General features: G+C 37.0%; 1 protein-coding gene and 2 long non-coding RNA genes across 3 annotated transcripts in view; 2 read left to right on the forward strand and 1 right to left on the reverse strand.

Annotated features, from left to right (window-relative positions):
• The window catches only part of LOC140975929 (uncharacterized), a 78,498-nt gene that overhangs the window by 62,059 nt on the left and 374 nt on the right, over positions 1–16,065 (forward strand). The window lies entirely within an intron of this gene.
• The window catches only part of LOC140975927 (uncharacterized), a 91,222-nt gene continuing 79,061 nt past the window's right edge, over positions 3,905–16,065 (reverse strand). The window contains exons 2-3 of the long non-coding RNA XR_012175075.1: positions 4,573–4,656; positions 3,905–4,055 (exon numbers count right to left, since the gene is read on the reverse strand). This is a non-coding gene — a long non-coding RNA (uncharacterized lncRNA). The remainder of the gene's footprint in view (positions 4,056–4,572; positions 4,657–16,065) is intronic.
• On the forward strand, positions 9,248–13,579 carry LOC140975271 (5'-adenylylsulfate reductase-like 4). The gene is made up of 4 exons (XM_073438885.1): positions 9,248–9,600; positions 12,028–12,212; positions 12,290–12,414; positions 12,931–13,579. The coding sequence occupies exons 1-4, from the start codon at positions 9,400–9,402 to the stop codon at positions 13,371–13,373; spliced, it is 954 nt and encodes a 317-aa protein (XP_073294986.1). The 5' UTR covers positions 9,248–9,399; the 3' UTR covers positions 13,374–13,579.

The following is a 16,065-nucleotide window of genomic DNA, read 5'->3' on the forward strand; positions in this document are numbered from 1 at the left end:
ACGGAATGAAATGTGCAGATTTCGAAAGCCGATCAATAATAACCCAAATAGCATCACAGCCCTTGGGCGAACGAGGTAAATGAGTCACAAAGTCCATAGCAATATGTTCCCAATTCCATTTCGGGATTTCAAGACTATGGGGTAATCCTCCAGGTTTCATTCTCTCGGCTTTTACTTGTTGGCAAACAAGAAATTTTGAAATAAATTCAGCAATGTCCTTCTTCATACGTCTCCACCAGAATTGAGGTCTCAATGTCAAATACATTTTTCGACCTTAGGGGTGAATACTGTATTTGCTACAATGTGCTTCTCGAAGAAAGGCATATTTCAATTCAGGATTATCAGGGACTATCAGCCGTCCATTAAGTCGTAAAGAACCATCAGAAGAAATCTGAAATCCAGATTGATGTCCTGCAGATACAAGTTCTTTCAACTTTTGGATCTGAGCATCACTTCGTTGGGCTTTTCGTATTTTCGATATCAAGTTCGGCTCAATTTGCAATGCTGAGACAGTGAAAGAATTCCAATTCGAGTGAAAAGTCCAACCAGAAGTACATATATCCTCATGTACCTTGGCGACACTGACAGAAGCTAAAACAGAATCATGAACTTGCTAACTAAGGGCATCCGCAGTAACATTCACCGATCCCGGGTGATATTGAATCTCACACTCAAAGTCCTTCAAGAGATCCATCCATCTGCGTTGCTTCATATTCAAATCAGATTGAGAAAAGAGATACTTCAGACTCTTATGATCAAAATAAATAACAAACTTTTCTCCATACAAGTAATGACGTCAAATCTTCAAAGCAAACACAATGGCGGTCAATTCAAGATCATGAACAGGATAACGTGTTTCATGAGATTTCAATTGACGAGACGCATAAGCAACCACTTTGTCATGTTGCATCAAAACACAGCCCAAACCTTTACCAGACGCATCTGTACACACTACAAATCCTCCGGTACCTGAGGGAATAGTAAGTACAGGTGCTGTGGTCAATCTCGTCTTCAATTCTAGAAAACTAGCTTCACATTCATCTGACCAAATGAATCTCTGATTCTTCTGTGTCAGTTGAGTAATAGGTTTAGCTATTTTCGAAAATCCTTCAATAAAACGACGATAATAACCAGCTAAACCCATGAAGCTACGGATCTCGGGAACATTCGTAGGTCTCGGCCAATTCAATACAGCTTCAACCTTAGCAGGATCAACAGATATGCCATGTCTCGAAATGACGTGGCCTAAAAATACCACTTTGTCCATCCAGAATTCGCATTTGGACAATTTATCATATAAATGGCCATTGCGAAGAGTTTGAAGTACAAGTCTCAAATGTTCAGCATGCTCCTTTTTCGATTTCGAATAGACAAGAATATCATCGATAAATACAATAACGAATCGGTCAAGATAATCTCGAAAGCCACGATTCATTAGATCCATAAAGACAGCAGGAGCATTCGTGAGACCAAAGGGCATAACCAAGAACTCATAATGGCCATACCTCGTACGGAAAGCAGTTTTAGGCACATCTACTTCTCGAACTCGTACTTGATGATACCCAGAACGAAGATCAATCTTAGAGTATACCGAAGTACCCGGAAGCTGATCAAATAAATCAGCAATACGAGGAAGTGGATACTTGTTTTTCACAGTAGCCCGATTCAATTGTCTATAATCGATATACATTCGCATAGTACCATTTTTTTTCCGAACAAATAACACTGGAGCTCCCCAAGGTGATACACTCGGTTGAATATATCCCTTATCGAGAAGATCCTGTAATTGTTCTTTCAATTTTTTCAATTCCAGAGGTGCCATGCGATAAGGAGCTTTAGAAATAGGTGCAGTCCCCGGCATAAGATCAATACTAAATTCAACTTCTCGATGAGGCGGAAAGTCAGGAATCTCATCGGAAATTACATCTGGGAATTCTTTCGCTACAGGAATATCAGATAAAGATGGCTGCTTTTTCGAGACATCAACAGCGTAGATAAGATAACCCTCATCTCCGCTAAAAAAAAGTCAAGACATTTCCAGAGAGGATACCAATGGAATTTTAGCTTGGGAACCCTTGCCATAAAAATTCCACTTGGGTCCATCAATAGGTCGAAATCGAACCACTCCATGAAAACAATCGACAGTAGCTCGATTTGTTGTCAAAATATCCATGCCAACAATACAATCAAAGTCGTGCATTAGGAGGACAATCAAATTCAGAAATAGCACATTGTCCTCGTATATCAATACACAATTATGCACAACTTGCTCAGAAAAAATAATCTTTCCTGATGGCGTGACTATCGACAATGTATCATACAACGGAGTACACATAATATCATGCGATGCAACAAATGCATGAGATATGAATGAATGGGATGCTCCTGTATCAAATAAACACGTGCAGGATAATCGCAAAGCATGTAAATACCTGCAATCACACCACCAGGAGCTTTTTTCGCCTGATCCTCGGTCATAGCATACACTTGAACTTGAGGAGGGACTTGGGCACTCTGACCACGCGGTCCTCGATATTGTGGAACATTCGACTGCTAAAAAGAGGGAATAGGAACAGCAGGTCTCATCATACTGGGGCCACCTCTAAAGCCTGGCTGGGGTTGAGAAGAAGTCGTACCCCTGTTCGGACATGCACGAGAAAAATGGCCTTCCTGTCCACAATGATAACTAGTACCAAACATACCTCGACACTGCTCGATAGTATGTTTGCCTCCACAATAACTACAATAAGGAGTAATCACGGGACTCCTTCTCTGGGATCTACTGGAACTCGAAGAAGAAGAAGAAACAGTGGAACCAGTCTTCTTAAACTTCCTACCTCTCGGACACAAGGTAGGCTGCTGAGCTGTCACTGGAGGTGGAGGAGTGTACTGAGGACCTCCTCGTTTTAGTCCAGCTTCAGCTGCCTTCGCTCGTTCAACTGCCTCTGCGTAGCTTGTAGGCAAACCAGAAACAACAAAAGTATATATCGCAGGATGTAAGCCGTTCACAAACCTGTTATATTTTGCCTTTGCATTCGCAGCTATGTGAGGTGCATATTTCAACAAAGTCGAAAACTTCGAAGCAAATTCTGCAACAGACATCGTTCCTTGCTGCAGACTATTGAATTCATTCTCCTGAGCAGTATAATAAGAAGGAGGAGAATACTGCTCCAAAAACTGGGCCTTGAAGACATCCCATGTGACTTCAATCTCGGCCTCTTTCAGTCCAATCTGAGCGGCTTCCCACCAAGATTTTGCTCGATCTTTCAACCGGTAGAGAGCAAGTTTCATTCTCCTAGGTTTAGAATATTCAACAATATTAAACAAATGCTCAATATCCTTCAACCAGGCCTCAGCTCTTTCTGCACTCTCGGTGCCAAAGAACCTCGGTGGTTTCGGATCCTGGAATCGAGCCATCACCAGATCCATGGACAATCCTTCAAATTGTCTAACAATCCTCTCAGTACTACTACTCGCAGTTTCATTTGTGGGATCCATCTACGAATCAAAGGATAAATATCACAAATCAATATCAATGTCACATCATCATCATCTCATATCATCACTCTCATCAAAAACTTAATCAAACTAAATCAAGTAGGAGCAAGTAATACAATAAATGCAAACACATACGCACAATTCATTTGTGCCTATTACGTGTACACAAGACTTAATCGAGCATTCCCAGCTATGCTCTGATACCGCTCTGTGTGGGGCCCTTAACTCCTAATCGTTATTACAATGCAATTTTATTAGGGTTAATTAATTACAGCGGAAAACGAGTTTAAATTTTCTATACAATGAGCCCAAAACATGTCAACTGTAATTATAATACTAAAAATAGTATATAATCGATTCACGTCTCAACATGTCACAATATAAAACAAGCCCACACGTAATCCAGATCAAAGACATACAAACAAACTCATATCCTCGGGACATGCCCCGATATATGGATACATAAACATATATACTGGGAAAGACCACTAAACCTCAACTCAAGCTGTGACTCCCTCCAGAAGTACCCTCTCCGGTCTCCTGATATCCTGGAGTACCTGTCATTGTCCACATACAAAGACAACAACAGCCCCGTCCGAGGTGAGCAAAGCTCAGTGTGAAGCAACCACAATATATACCACAGATATCTAAACAATGATATATGATATGCAATGCATGTATGTCGTGTAGGTATCAGGTCAAATGCCCATCCACTGAGCATATCTCAAAATCAATCGAATCGCTATCAAATCAATGTTCGAGCTGGCACACCGGCCTCAATCAGGGATAATCGTATGATAGCGTCGACAAAGCGCCATCAAATCCCAAATCTCAATCAAATCATCGGGGCCACTAATATCTATGCTTTAAGGGTCATGTAATACCAAACATAGCATTGTGTTCACAAACCTCAGAATCAAATCAAATCATATCAGGGTATCCAAGGATCATAGCTCAACGTGTATGTCATGTATGCCACATCAACTCAACAAATAAGGCATATAGACATATATTTTCAATCAACTCAGTCAAATCAATCAAATCAATCAAACATATATCATATGATACAGATACCTGTCGTATGTTACCCGGTCGCAACATACCTCAATTCTTCGTTTCCAATTGATGTAGCTTGAAGATTTCGGAATAATAATCTATCTACATCAATAACATATTCATTTCAATCAATAACATCATTCAAAATCAACAATATAAGTTTCAAATATATTTTGAAACTTTGAAATTTCATATCAAATTGAAATCATAACATAATTCAATTCCGACTTCAAAACATGGTTCCTTGTCGGTTATTCTACCACATATATGAATCTCGACTTCAAATACATTATATTCCAACACTTTAATATTTAGAGCTGCTGAAACCAAAAGAAATTTACCTCAAAAGGAAGCTCTCGACGCGAGGATTCCGAATATATATTTTGTTTCAAGTTTGGACAACGTTTCCAGGTGATTTCGTACAAAAGAAATCAATTTCCCTCTTTCTCTCTCGAAGCTTCAGCAAAAGGGAGATGAAAATTCTGTCCAAAACTCATCCTTATCACCCTTATATCGGTGCTACAGAGGTACTCGCGCATATGCGCGGATAGTTCTGCCCGCGCGCGCAATTCTGCGCGATTACGCGCCTTGCTCTATCCAAAACGCTATTTTAGGTTTCGAATTAACAAAAGTGGTCAACATAAAAGTTGTAGCTCTATGTCTTGGCTTTCATTTTCCACCAATCTCACTCCATTTAGATATTTTATGCGAGAGTTATGCTCATTCTCCCAAAATGTGTCATTGCAGGAACTGCAACGCACATGATACACTTCGGGGTGATTTTGCCCATATTTTCAAATGGATTTGGACAAAACTCAAAACATAAAAGTTTTAGTATTATGTATTAAATTTCCAATGGAATTGATCTCATCCCATTTGGACTAATACTCAGATGATTATGCCAAAAACCGTAACATGTGTCATTTTTGTATTGCGGTTCAGCATACTTTTCAAACACAAATCAATTTCTAATACAATCTTTCATTATCACCACATATTTTCACTTTCCATTGTCATGATATACATTATATACGTAATCACATGATAATTTCATGCATTATCGATAATCAACATAAGATTTACGATAATACGATACACGGTCCTTACAGCATATCTTGAAACCTTGTGGAGTATTGTTTGAAAAATGTTGTTTAACAGTTGATTGGTAACAAGCAGCGTTGACCCGCCATGTTTGCATCAATGTTGAAGAAATCTGGCTTTTTGCCGTTTGTTTAGTTTTTAGAAAATTTTGGCAGAGTTTTCCTTGTAAATGTGAAATGCCAAAAATACAAATACATGTAAATAAATCTCAAGCAGCATGTATAAGGTAAAAAAAATGTTTTCAATAACAAAATTTGGCTTTCAAGCCACTTTTCAAGTCTACACATCAGAAAAGATACTTGCCAAACCATGACAAACAAGTGCAAAAATCAGTTGCAAAGATATTCATCCAAACTTGGAAATTTATTTTAGATTGGCCAACGACACTCCCAAGAGGCAAGATTTTCATCTCTATTGGTCTTTAATGTATTTTCTTGTATTGGCATTTGAGATAAATTCTCGATTTCTCCAACTATGTTCCTGCTAAATAAATGAGACCGAGTGATGAATAATGGAGTGTTGATCAACAAAACTATGAATGCTCAAATAATAATGCAACATAACAAGATGGAAGAAGAACATCTAATAAGCAAGATGGAAGATGACCAATTGAATGACAGTTGGGTGATTTATACATACCCCATTTCCATCTTCTGAAATCCACCAGACTCTTTCATCTCAATCAGAGCTAATTTATATAGTGCTAGCTAATGATTTGAGCAAAGGAAGAGCAATTCGTGTGGTTGTGTTCTCAATATGAAAATTACAGAAGTTGCACCAGATCATCACCCAAGCTTTGGATGTCGGCCTTGAGATTATCAATGGAAACTTTCAGTGCTTCACTATCATGCAGAATGACCATCATGTCGGTTTTATGTTGAGTTAGCCTTTCTCTCGAGAGCATGCTGTCAAACTTTTCTTTTGTGCTTTGAAATCTGCCACTTGAATCAACGTCTCCGAACAAGTGAGACTTGAATCCTGAAAAGCTGAAAACATTGAAGACAGATTATTTAAGATATCATGCAATGGGTGTTGCAAGGTATTGCTCATCAAAAACTCATTCAGACATATTCACAAACACCTCAAGTGCAATATGAAGATGTGACATATTCTTCAATGCTTTTATGATGGAGGATTGTGAAAAATAATGAAATATACCTACCTTGAGAAGATGTGGCTTGATGCGAAGGAGGTTGACGATGGCGATTTTCAGAAACTTGGATGACATCACAAAAGCGATATAATCGACGGTGATATGAGATATGGGATCTCCGTGAACGGTTGATTAGTTGTCTCAAAGTGAAGGAGGATCGGTTGTGAAAAGCAGTGAAGAATTGGAGGATTTTGGGGAAAGAAGGCAAGGAAGAAGTTTAGGAGGAAAACCAAGCTGCTATCTTTTCTTTTTCTCCTCATCTGTCTCCTCATCATATATGTCGTGTTAAATTTGGACTCAACTTATAAATGAGCTAATACATTAGAATTATTACACATATAGCCAAATTGGCTATGGGGGGCATTTGTTATATCTAAAATATGCAAAGTCCACAAGATTTACCAAAGCACATGGAATTCCAAGCCACAGTCCAACAGATGCAAAGCCCACAAGAGTTACAGGCTGTCAGTCCAAGAAAAGCACGATGCGAGAAGTTAAGCCACGACCCAACGTGAGTGATCGTGGAATGTGGTTGAAACTCCCCCGTGGAGTGTAACAAAAGCAAAAGGAATAATCAGAAAGAAGGATGACAACAAACACATCCAACAAAGCAGCAGCAAAGCTTCTTCAATTCTTTCAATATTTTATCTGCATATTTTCCAATTTCTAGCATTCTAGTTTCTTTAGATTTTGGCATATTCCTCCAGCTTTCTTGTAAAAAATGTTGTTTATGTTCATAACAACGTAATTAAATTTGATGTTGTGAATGGATTTTCTCTACAATTTTATTATATTCCTCAATTTATATTTTTCGCTTTGAAGCTTTCGAAGGAGTTAGAACTTATGACCGAATCGAGACCTACAACGTTTGACAAAGAAGTCGGATCATTCACGTTTGGCACGAACACGTGCCTGGCACGTCCCACAATTTTCGTGATAAACAGATATAAAATAATTATTATTTTTGTTATACATGTAATGTGTATGCGTTAGTACACATAAAAAAAACATAGAATAAAGAGTAAGGCGGTGGGTGTCAATTTTTTTTTCCTTCGTGTCATTTAATGAAAAAAATATGTTTTCGTACTTTCTTATCCATAAAGAATATGTTTATGCACTTTTTGGGCCCATATATCTTTTCTATAATGAAAATCGGTACGAAACATTGAAAATATGTCATTAATATATGATGATTGAGTACCAACTGTTTCAGACCTGATGCTAATATGTGAGTTTTGAATACTCAAACATGTACTGTAAGTGTTAATGTTAATGACATGTTTTTCTTTTATCTGATGAAAATCGGTATAAAACATTGAAAATATGATACTAATATATGATATTTGGGTATCAAACATGCGTAATAAGCGTTGATATTAACCTGTGAAAAGACATGTAGGCCCGAAAAGTACAAAAATATTTTTTAAATCTTGATTTTCTTAATTTTGAGTTCCAATTATAGTTACATTATGAGTTGGTTCACGACTCATAATTAACGTTAATCAAGTCATAAGATCTCACGAAAAAATTATAAATACTGAATCAAATTTTTTTTTTCTGATAAAACAACAAAATACAATTATTATTTTGGAGGGTAGTTGGATATTTCATAAGGTAATAGCTGAGATTCTCTAATGAGTAATTGAACATTGACGCACCATGCCACGTTAAAAAGTAAACTTGACTTTTCATGTAATTGAAAGCAAAAAAATAAAAAAATATCGAGGATAATCTTCATTTTCGCCCCTAGTTGTTTAGGGATTTTGAGGATTTATTCCCTCTTAATTGTTATATGCTAAAAACTAATTGCAAAAACTTGTGTGAGACGGTTTCACGGATCGTATTTGTGAGACGGATATCTTATTTGTGTCATCCATGAAAAAATATTATTTTTTATGCTAAAAGTATTGCTTTTTATTGTGAATATGAGTAGGGTTGACCCGTCTTACATATTAAGATCCGTGAGATGGTATCACATGAGACCCACTCAAAACTAATATATTTTATCAAACTAAAAAAATATTTCTTGTTGAAAAATAATAAGAGTGTTGAAAAATATGAGTTGTAATATTTGAATGTTGAAAATAAGAAAGTTGACTGTTGAAAATAAAAGTTATAAATATTTAAAATTAGTGTGTGATGATGAATGTAATGATGTAATTATTTGTGATTATTTCCAAAATTTTTCTATAAATAGATCTCTCATTTGTGAAGAAAATCACAATTGAGTTGAGAGAAAAATATTATAAAATGTGTAGTGTGATAATTTTGAGAGTTTGAGATTTTTACTTTTTACCATAAATTTTTTTTCCGTAACATTTCTCGATATTTTTATCCCAAAACTAAAAGCAAAAGAAATAAAATTTAAAAAAAAAATTTAAAAATTAAAAATAATACTTATATTGGGATCTAATCCTAAAGTAAAATAGAGGCAGGGGACTCCAAGTGGCCGGGAACCATAAATGCAAAGTAAGTAGTAAACAAACGAACGTATATAGGTTCGGCATTCCGAGCCCACCGCCCTATTCTACCGACGTCCGTCTCAATTCATCTGAGCTGACAAGAATCCTTGTTGCGTCAATTACCCAACAATGGCGGTGTGCTGGAGAATGTATTTCGTTGCTTTGAAACTTTTGCTTCTCATGGGGAGGCTATCGTGCGCCGATTCCATTAGGGTTCCGTTGCCTCCGGCCTGTCCGTTGAATTCCTTGGAGGATTTCATGACGGATTCTAACAATTGTCTGTTCTGCTTCGAGGGATCACGTTTTCCTAACTCTACCAACGTAATTGAGGTACTGATCACTCGACTTAATTTGGATTATGTTTTTGGATTGGCTATGCTTCGACATATATTTTACTTTAAAGTAAATTTTCGATTTTATTTCCTCCTTTAAGCGTGGTTACGATTTTGGGAACTTGTAAAAGCTTGTTGAGAAATTAGGTTTTAAGTTTTTAGCTCATGCTTTTGGTAGTTTGAGTTGCTTGTCAAATAATATGGCCAGTTAAACTCAAATAATATGTCAAGAAAGTTGAATTTCATGTTAATGAACTTTAATGCTGTTTTTGGTATGACACTGGTTCAATGAGGCCTCTGAAGGTGAGGTATGGATTAATAGTGTGTTTGATTCAGTCGTTTCTGAACTAGATGAATGATTTATGACATTTGATATTGTGGTTTGATGAATAATCCAAATGCCCAAATTCTCAAAATGCTTCACGATTGTAAAAGTAAGCTAATTGTTGGACAAGTGAACACGTTTTAATGGCAGAAAGTATCAATTACTGGTTTGTTTAGAGTTGGTAGAGGTTTTTGCTGGAAGTTCGTCATCAAATATGTTGCAAATTGTTAACTTTAGACTGCTACGACACACTAACACACTTAGGGCTATTTTTATCTTCTAATTTTGTTCATTGGGGATAAAGCGCAACTCCATCACCTTTAGCAGTAGTATTTCAAGTGCTTCACACTTCCTTGGCTTTCTACTATTAACCATCCTGATAAGCTTATGTTATCTCTTCATTTGATTAAGCAACATATCAGTAATGTCTAAATTTCTCCTGCTAATGATAATTCATGCATGGGCGTAGGTAGATAACTTCTTTTTTGTTTACGTGGGAAGCAGTTCTCTTGTTCCATCTGATGAAAGATGTACTTTTCAATAAGGGTGACCGTGACAAAATAAATTATCATTATTATTTATCACTCAAAATTTTAATAGTTTGCCATACTTTTTAAGTTATTTCTAAGACAGTTTTTACTAGACATGTATCATAACATGTTGGAGTATGATATCTTTTGCGGTTGAATTGTTATGAAATGCTAAGTGGGCTTCCTCAATGACATAATAGCCTAGTGGCAAAGACCTATGTGTTAAAAAATCATCTCAATGAATGCATTGACGACACTGTTAACTCTTACATCATTGCATGAACTAACGTTTTTTTTGTGAGTCTGACATTTGAAAAACAATGTCCCTTTCTTGTCACGCATAAAATGAGTTCAATATTTAATTGTAATTTGTGATGGTAACAACAATGTTTTGTATCTGGTTTTTCAGTTTTAACTTTGAACCTGCCATTTAATTAGGTGTAATTTTTTTAATTAATTTTGGCTGTTAATGCTGTATAGAAATTGAAGAAAAGCAAGAACAATGTGTCCAATTGTAAAATAGTTACAAATACAGTCTTGTAATTTACTCGGTTAATTGGTCTTATAAAGTTTTTCTAGCTTCGGTGTCATGGACACTTCGAACCATGATCCAACACATGCCAGCCCAGGCCCTAAGGATATTTATTGTATACAAGCATGGCACACACGGGAAGCATCACACAACACCTTAGCAGAAAGTTCTCTCATCCATCCATATCTTAGGGTTGTTATTTTTGAATAAGAGGATAATCTGATCCTCTGTTCAGCATATTAGGATTTAGATTTTTTGGTTTATCTTTCAATTGTTTGAATTATGGTTATCTAGGTTTGGTTGTTTTTAATCAGCATGATCAAATTAAATAAAGCAATTGAGATTCATTCCAAAAAAATATCATGCATTCGTGGAGATCGAGAAGTTCTCTCTTACGAGCCTCTACTCCGTGTTACATTACAAACAAGCAAAAACAATAAACAAAAATCATAGCTCAATGTGGTAGAAAATCCCACAAATACGAACACCCCGCACTGGAAGATTACCCCCTAACTCGGTCTGTAACCACATCTGTATCATGTGCTTGTGACATTTGGATTTAAGGTTGCAAGGCATTATAGTTATTTGGCTGAGCTAATTTTGGGTGAACACTTGTAATGTCAAATATGTTGAAGACCTCATTGTTTTAGGGTTTGATAAAACGAATGACCAGAGGACCTGTAGCTTATAAAGAAAGGTACCTGAAGCATACGATCCAAGTAATAAATGCAGACAGCCTACTTATCCTGCATAACAGTACACATTCTTTTTGTCTGGCTGTGAATACTCTGAAAATTAACCAAAAAAAATCTTGAACTCTGAAATCTCTGTATAAATTAAGATTTGAAACTGATAAGTTGCAAAGCTTGTATTACATATTTCACTTGAGCAGAGTTCTAGATGTTTATTAACTGAAAAAATTGAAAGCTTACATTGAAATAATTTAGGTATACTTGTCTTGGTCTTGTCCCTGAACATGTAGTATGCCTTCTTGTTTGTGAAGAGTTACTGTGAAATTGTAAATGTTTTTTGGTGAAGGGGGATGATGCTGTACTGCAGAAGGCATTGCATAGGGTTCACAAAAATCAAGATTATACTGCTCTTCTTTTCTATGCATCTTGGTGTCCTTTCTCTGGAAATTTTAAACCTAGCTTCTCAGTTTTGTCCTCCATTTTCCCTTCCATTCCTCATTTAGCAATCGAAGAAGCAGCTGTAAGGCCAAGGTATTAGCACTTCTGTTCTTAACTTCATATGTTATGTTACCATTGGCTTAAAAATAACAGGGCCGGTGTATTTTCAGCATTTTAGCGAAGTATGGAGTCCATGGGTTCCCTGCTTTGTTGCTTGTAAACTCCACCGTGCACATGCGGTATCATGGTTCTCGGACTGTGGAGTCTCTCATCTCTTTCTATGCAAATGTTACAGGTATGATTAATGCTATGGCATACTTGTAGATTTGCCAAATTGTTACAGTAAAATTTCAGTTGCTGTTGTTTTTGTTGTTATCATGCCAAGATCTATGCAGGACTTGGATTGTTAATGAGTAGGCAGGTTCTAGCTTGAAAACGACGTAGTTAAAATATGTTGGGTTTCTTAGCTGTTGTTCCTTGATACATAATAAAAAATTCGACAGGTAATTACATTTGAGTTTCTATAGTAGTAGTCGTTCTACGTGTCGATTTGTCCATTCTGTTTGATATATTAACACTTATGATTGTATTATTCCCTCCTAGTGAACATATGTCTAGCTCTCACTACTTTAAAAGAAAACATGTGCAAGAAAATATTGGGGAAAAAGGAACAGAGTCCCTGTAGAAGAAATGTGAACGGGCAACTCAACTCTGTTATGTGCAGAATGTGGTCGTCAAATAATCTATGTTCCCCCGCACGTGAGTTTGTTGGTTTAATGAACAATAAAATTCACATAATTTTGATTTTCAGGCATAAAAATGTCACCACATAATGGAGTTTCCTGGGATGAGATTGGATTCTCTGAGTATCACGGGAAACAAGACCTTATCCAGGAAATCTGCCCATTTCCCTGGGCAAAGTCTCCTGAAAATCTACTCCAGCAGGAAACCTATTTGGCCCTGGCAACAATTTTTGTGATTTTAAGATTGCTCTATTTTGCTTCCCAAATGCTTAAAGGATGTCACTTGACCTGGAAGATATACATTGCACATAATAAGTTGAAGAAGTTGTGGCTAAATCCCATGGCATATTTTGACGGAGTTAAACAGCTATGTAATCATCTAAAGAAACCATGCAAGAATAGCAATTTGCAGGAAGGTGCTAAGAATGCTAAGGTGTGGGCGTCTAAGTCATTAGCTACTGTTTCATTTGGAGATTCCAACTCAAGCCGTGATGTGCCGCTGTGTCTGTAAGTTTGTTGTTTCCGGTTTCTACTTTCCTGTTTTGTAGACGTTACACAAACAACGCGTAGGATTCATGATGTATTGTCCATATTGGTTGACAGTCATTCTTTTTCCATTTTTTAGCTAGGCAATTGGGTCTATGTGGTGATCATGTAATTATTAGGTATCAAATGTGTTCCAAGGCCAAATAAGAAATGTCATCCTTTTCTTTTGTATATAGCTTATTCTATTTCTTATTGTGTGTTATCTTTTTCAAGGTAATTCTGTTGGTTTCCCAGTACATTATGTTAATTCCAAATCCGAGGGTTCATATGGAATGTGTGTAAGGTTGGACCTAACTATAGACACTTATATTTGAACAATTACGATACGATATATCGCGTATTTTTAAAAGACATTTGTTAAAAGAACTACTGTTCTTGGTATCTTACAATTTTTTCCTCATGGTGGACGTAAGAGAATTCTTGTAATTGGGGCCAACATGAGGTTCTAACTGTGTTAAGAATAGTTACACTGTAAAAATTTAGACAAGAAATCTTGCTATAGAGATGATCACGAAATTGGCCCAACATGGATATCACCGGAGTATCTGTTTGCATAAAATTTCGTCATTGCGGGCATGTCAGAAGCACGCTAATTTGTGTAAAAAAAAAAAAAAAACTTCTACAAATCAAATGAAAATAGATATCAAACTTGATTGTTGGTTTTAATCTCTAATGAAAATATGACAATAAAAACAAATGAAATTAATTAGGAAATTGAAGAAATAATGTCATATCATGATCATGTATTTACAATTCACAAGGAATTCACAAAACATGGAAAATGTGATAAATTTTGCTGGAAATTGGAATTGGAATGAAAATCGACTAGGAAACTAGAAAATGCTTGAATGTAAAAGACTGTAATTTTGCAGATAATTTTTTGTTTGAGCTGTGTGTGTGTGAGTTGTGTGTCTGTTTTTGTGTTTCTGCTGATGCTTCCCTTGTTCACCGTTGGGTAATTTTACCCAGTCCCTACACTTTTTTCCCACGATTTCCTCCCATGTTCTAGTCTGCAAAACTGATTGCCCATTGTTAGTTTAATTCAAAATGGTCTAGAATAAATATTGGGCTTTTCTTGTGCAACTTTATGGGCTGTAGTTTTTCTTGGGCTTGGGCCAAATTTAATTTTTGATACAAACAAATGTCAATGAACCAAGATGCATGTATATGATTTTTCGAGTGTATTAACATCAAGGCATGTCTCGTACTTTCATTTTCGCATCTTACACGCTAAATAATTGCTGATATATGTGTTATTTGCATATAACTTTCGATCCAACATATGGCATGGTAAAGCATCGGGTTTTGTTCAAATCTTTGCATATGTTTTTACCAACTCACGTTTCTTCTTGTGTTGTGCAAAGGGCTGTCATATTCTTGCTGTTAAGGGTCTGTGCGAAGGGGTTTATGTGCTGTCATGCATGCTGAAGTCGCGATTTGTCCTTGACGGGGAGAAGGGTCGACGGCTTTGTGGCTTAGGTTGGTGCTCTTGGTGGCCGGGGGAAGGTATGGTTGGATCAGGTGATGCGAATGTTCCAGCGATGCGTGAACCCTTCCTAACCTTGGAACAGACCCTGGTGGGGCTGAGCTAGGGACTGGAACGGCGCGAACGCAGCTGGGCGTGGAAAGTACCCGATCGAGTGAGGAGAAGGCATTGGTTGTGTTAGGCTTGCGTCTCGAGTGCATGTGTGGGTAGGTTGCATGGGGCTGGGGCCGTGGCTTCCTTGGGTCCAGAGGAGTCCTAGGATGGTGTAGGGAAGGTCGAGTCATCGCTGGTCCGTTTGGTTTTGGGCTAAGGACGTAAATACGGAAAGAGTGCACATAGGGTTCGAGTAGAATTTTTTTTTGGGAAAATGTCCAGCAGCCTATATGTTTCGACCGAAAGGGTTAGGGGCTTAGTCTTTATGGTTTTAGGACCTTTAAAGTGTTTGTAAGGTGTGGTAAACAGTTGGAAAAATTTTTGTTGCGTTTCGAGTCGATTCGGGTTAAAACCGGGACTCCAGTCCAAGTTTTAAACAAATCAGTTAAGTTTGATATTGGACTCGAGTTTACGTCTAAGAATGATTTTAAATATGCTTTGAGACGTTTTAAGGAGTTTGGTAAGTTTCGGGTCAATTTTAGAGGTCCAGGGGTAAAACGGTAAATTTTGGGTTTCTAGGGGCAAAATGATCATTTTGCACCCGGGGTGAGATTTTGGTCCTGGCAGCGCCCTGAGCACATTTTATCATGTTTTAAATGTTTATGCATCATGCTTATGATTTTTATGAAATTATGATAAATACGGTACATGCTTGGTTTTAAGAAAAAGTTACGTATATGCATTTTTTTATTAAGTGATGAATATTATGATATTTTTGAAGGATGAGAATTGGTTATGACTGAGGATGTATATGTTATATGATGACATGAGATATGATGAGCTGAGGCCAAGGTGTAGTGGACGGGTAATGCTGTTGCTGATGTCCCGCCGTCCGGTACCGTGGTTATACGTAGATGGATCCATCGATAGAGCTGATACGAAAGTCACAACTAATGAACTGAATTCAATTAAATGAAAATGTATACGTATATGATGACATGAGATGACATGTTTTGACACGAGATGATTTTACACGACACATTTATGTTATACATTTAAGTTCATGAAAGATATGTTG

Source organism: Primulina huaijiensis, chromosome 4 (assembly GCF_012295235.1).
Source record: "Primulina huaijiensis isolate GDHJ02 chromosome 4, ASM1229523v2, whole genome shotgun sequence".
In the NCBI taxonomy this organism is placed as follows: Eukaryota; Viridiplantae; Streptophyta; class Magnoliopsida; order Lamiales; family Gesneriaceae; genus Primulina; species Primulina huaijiensis.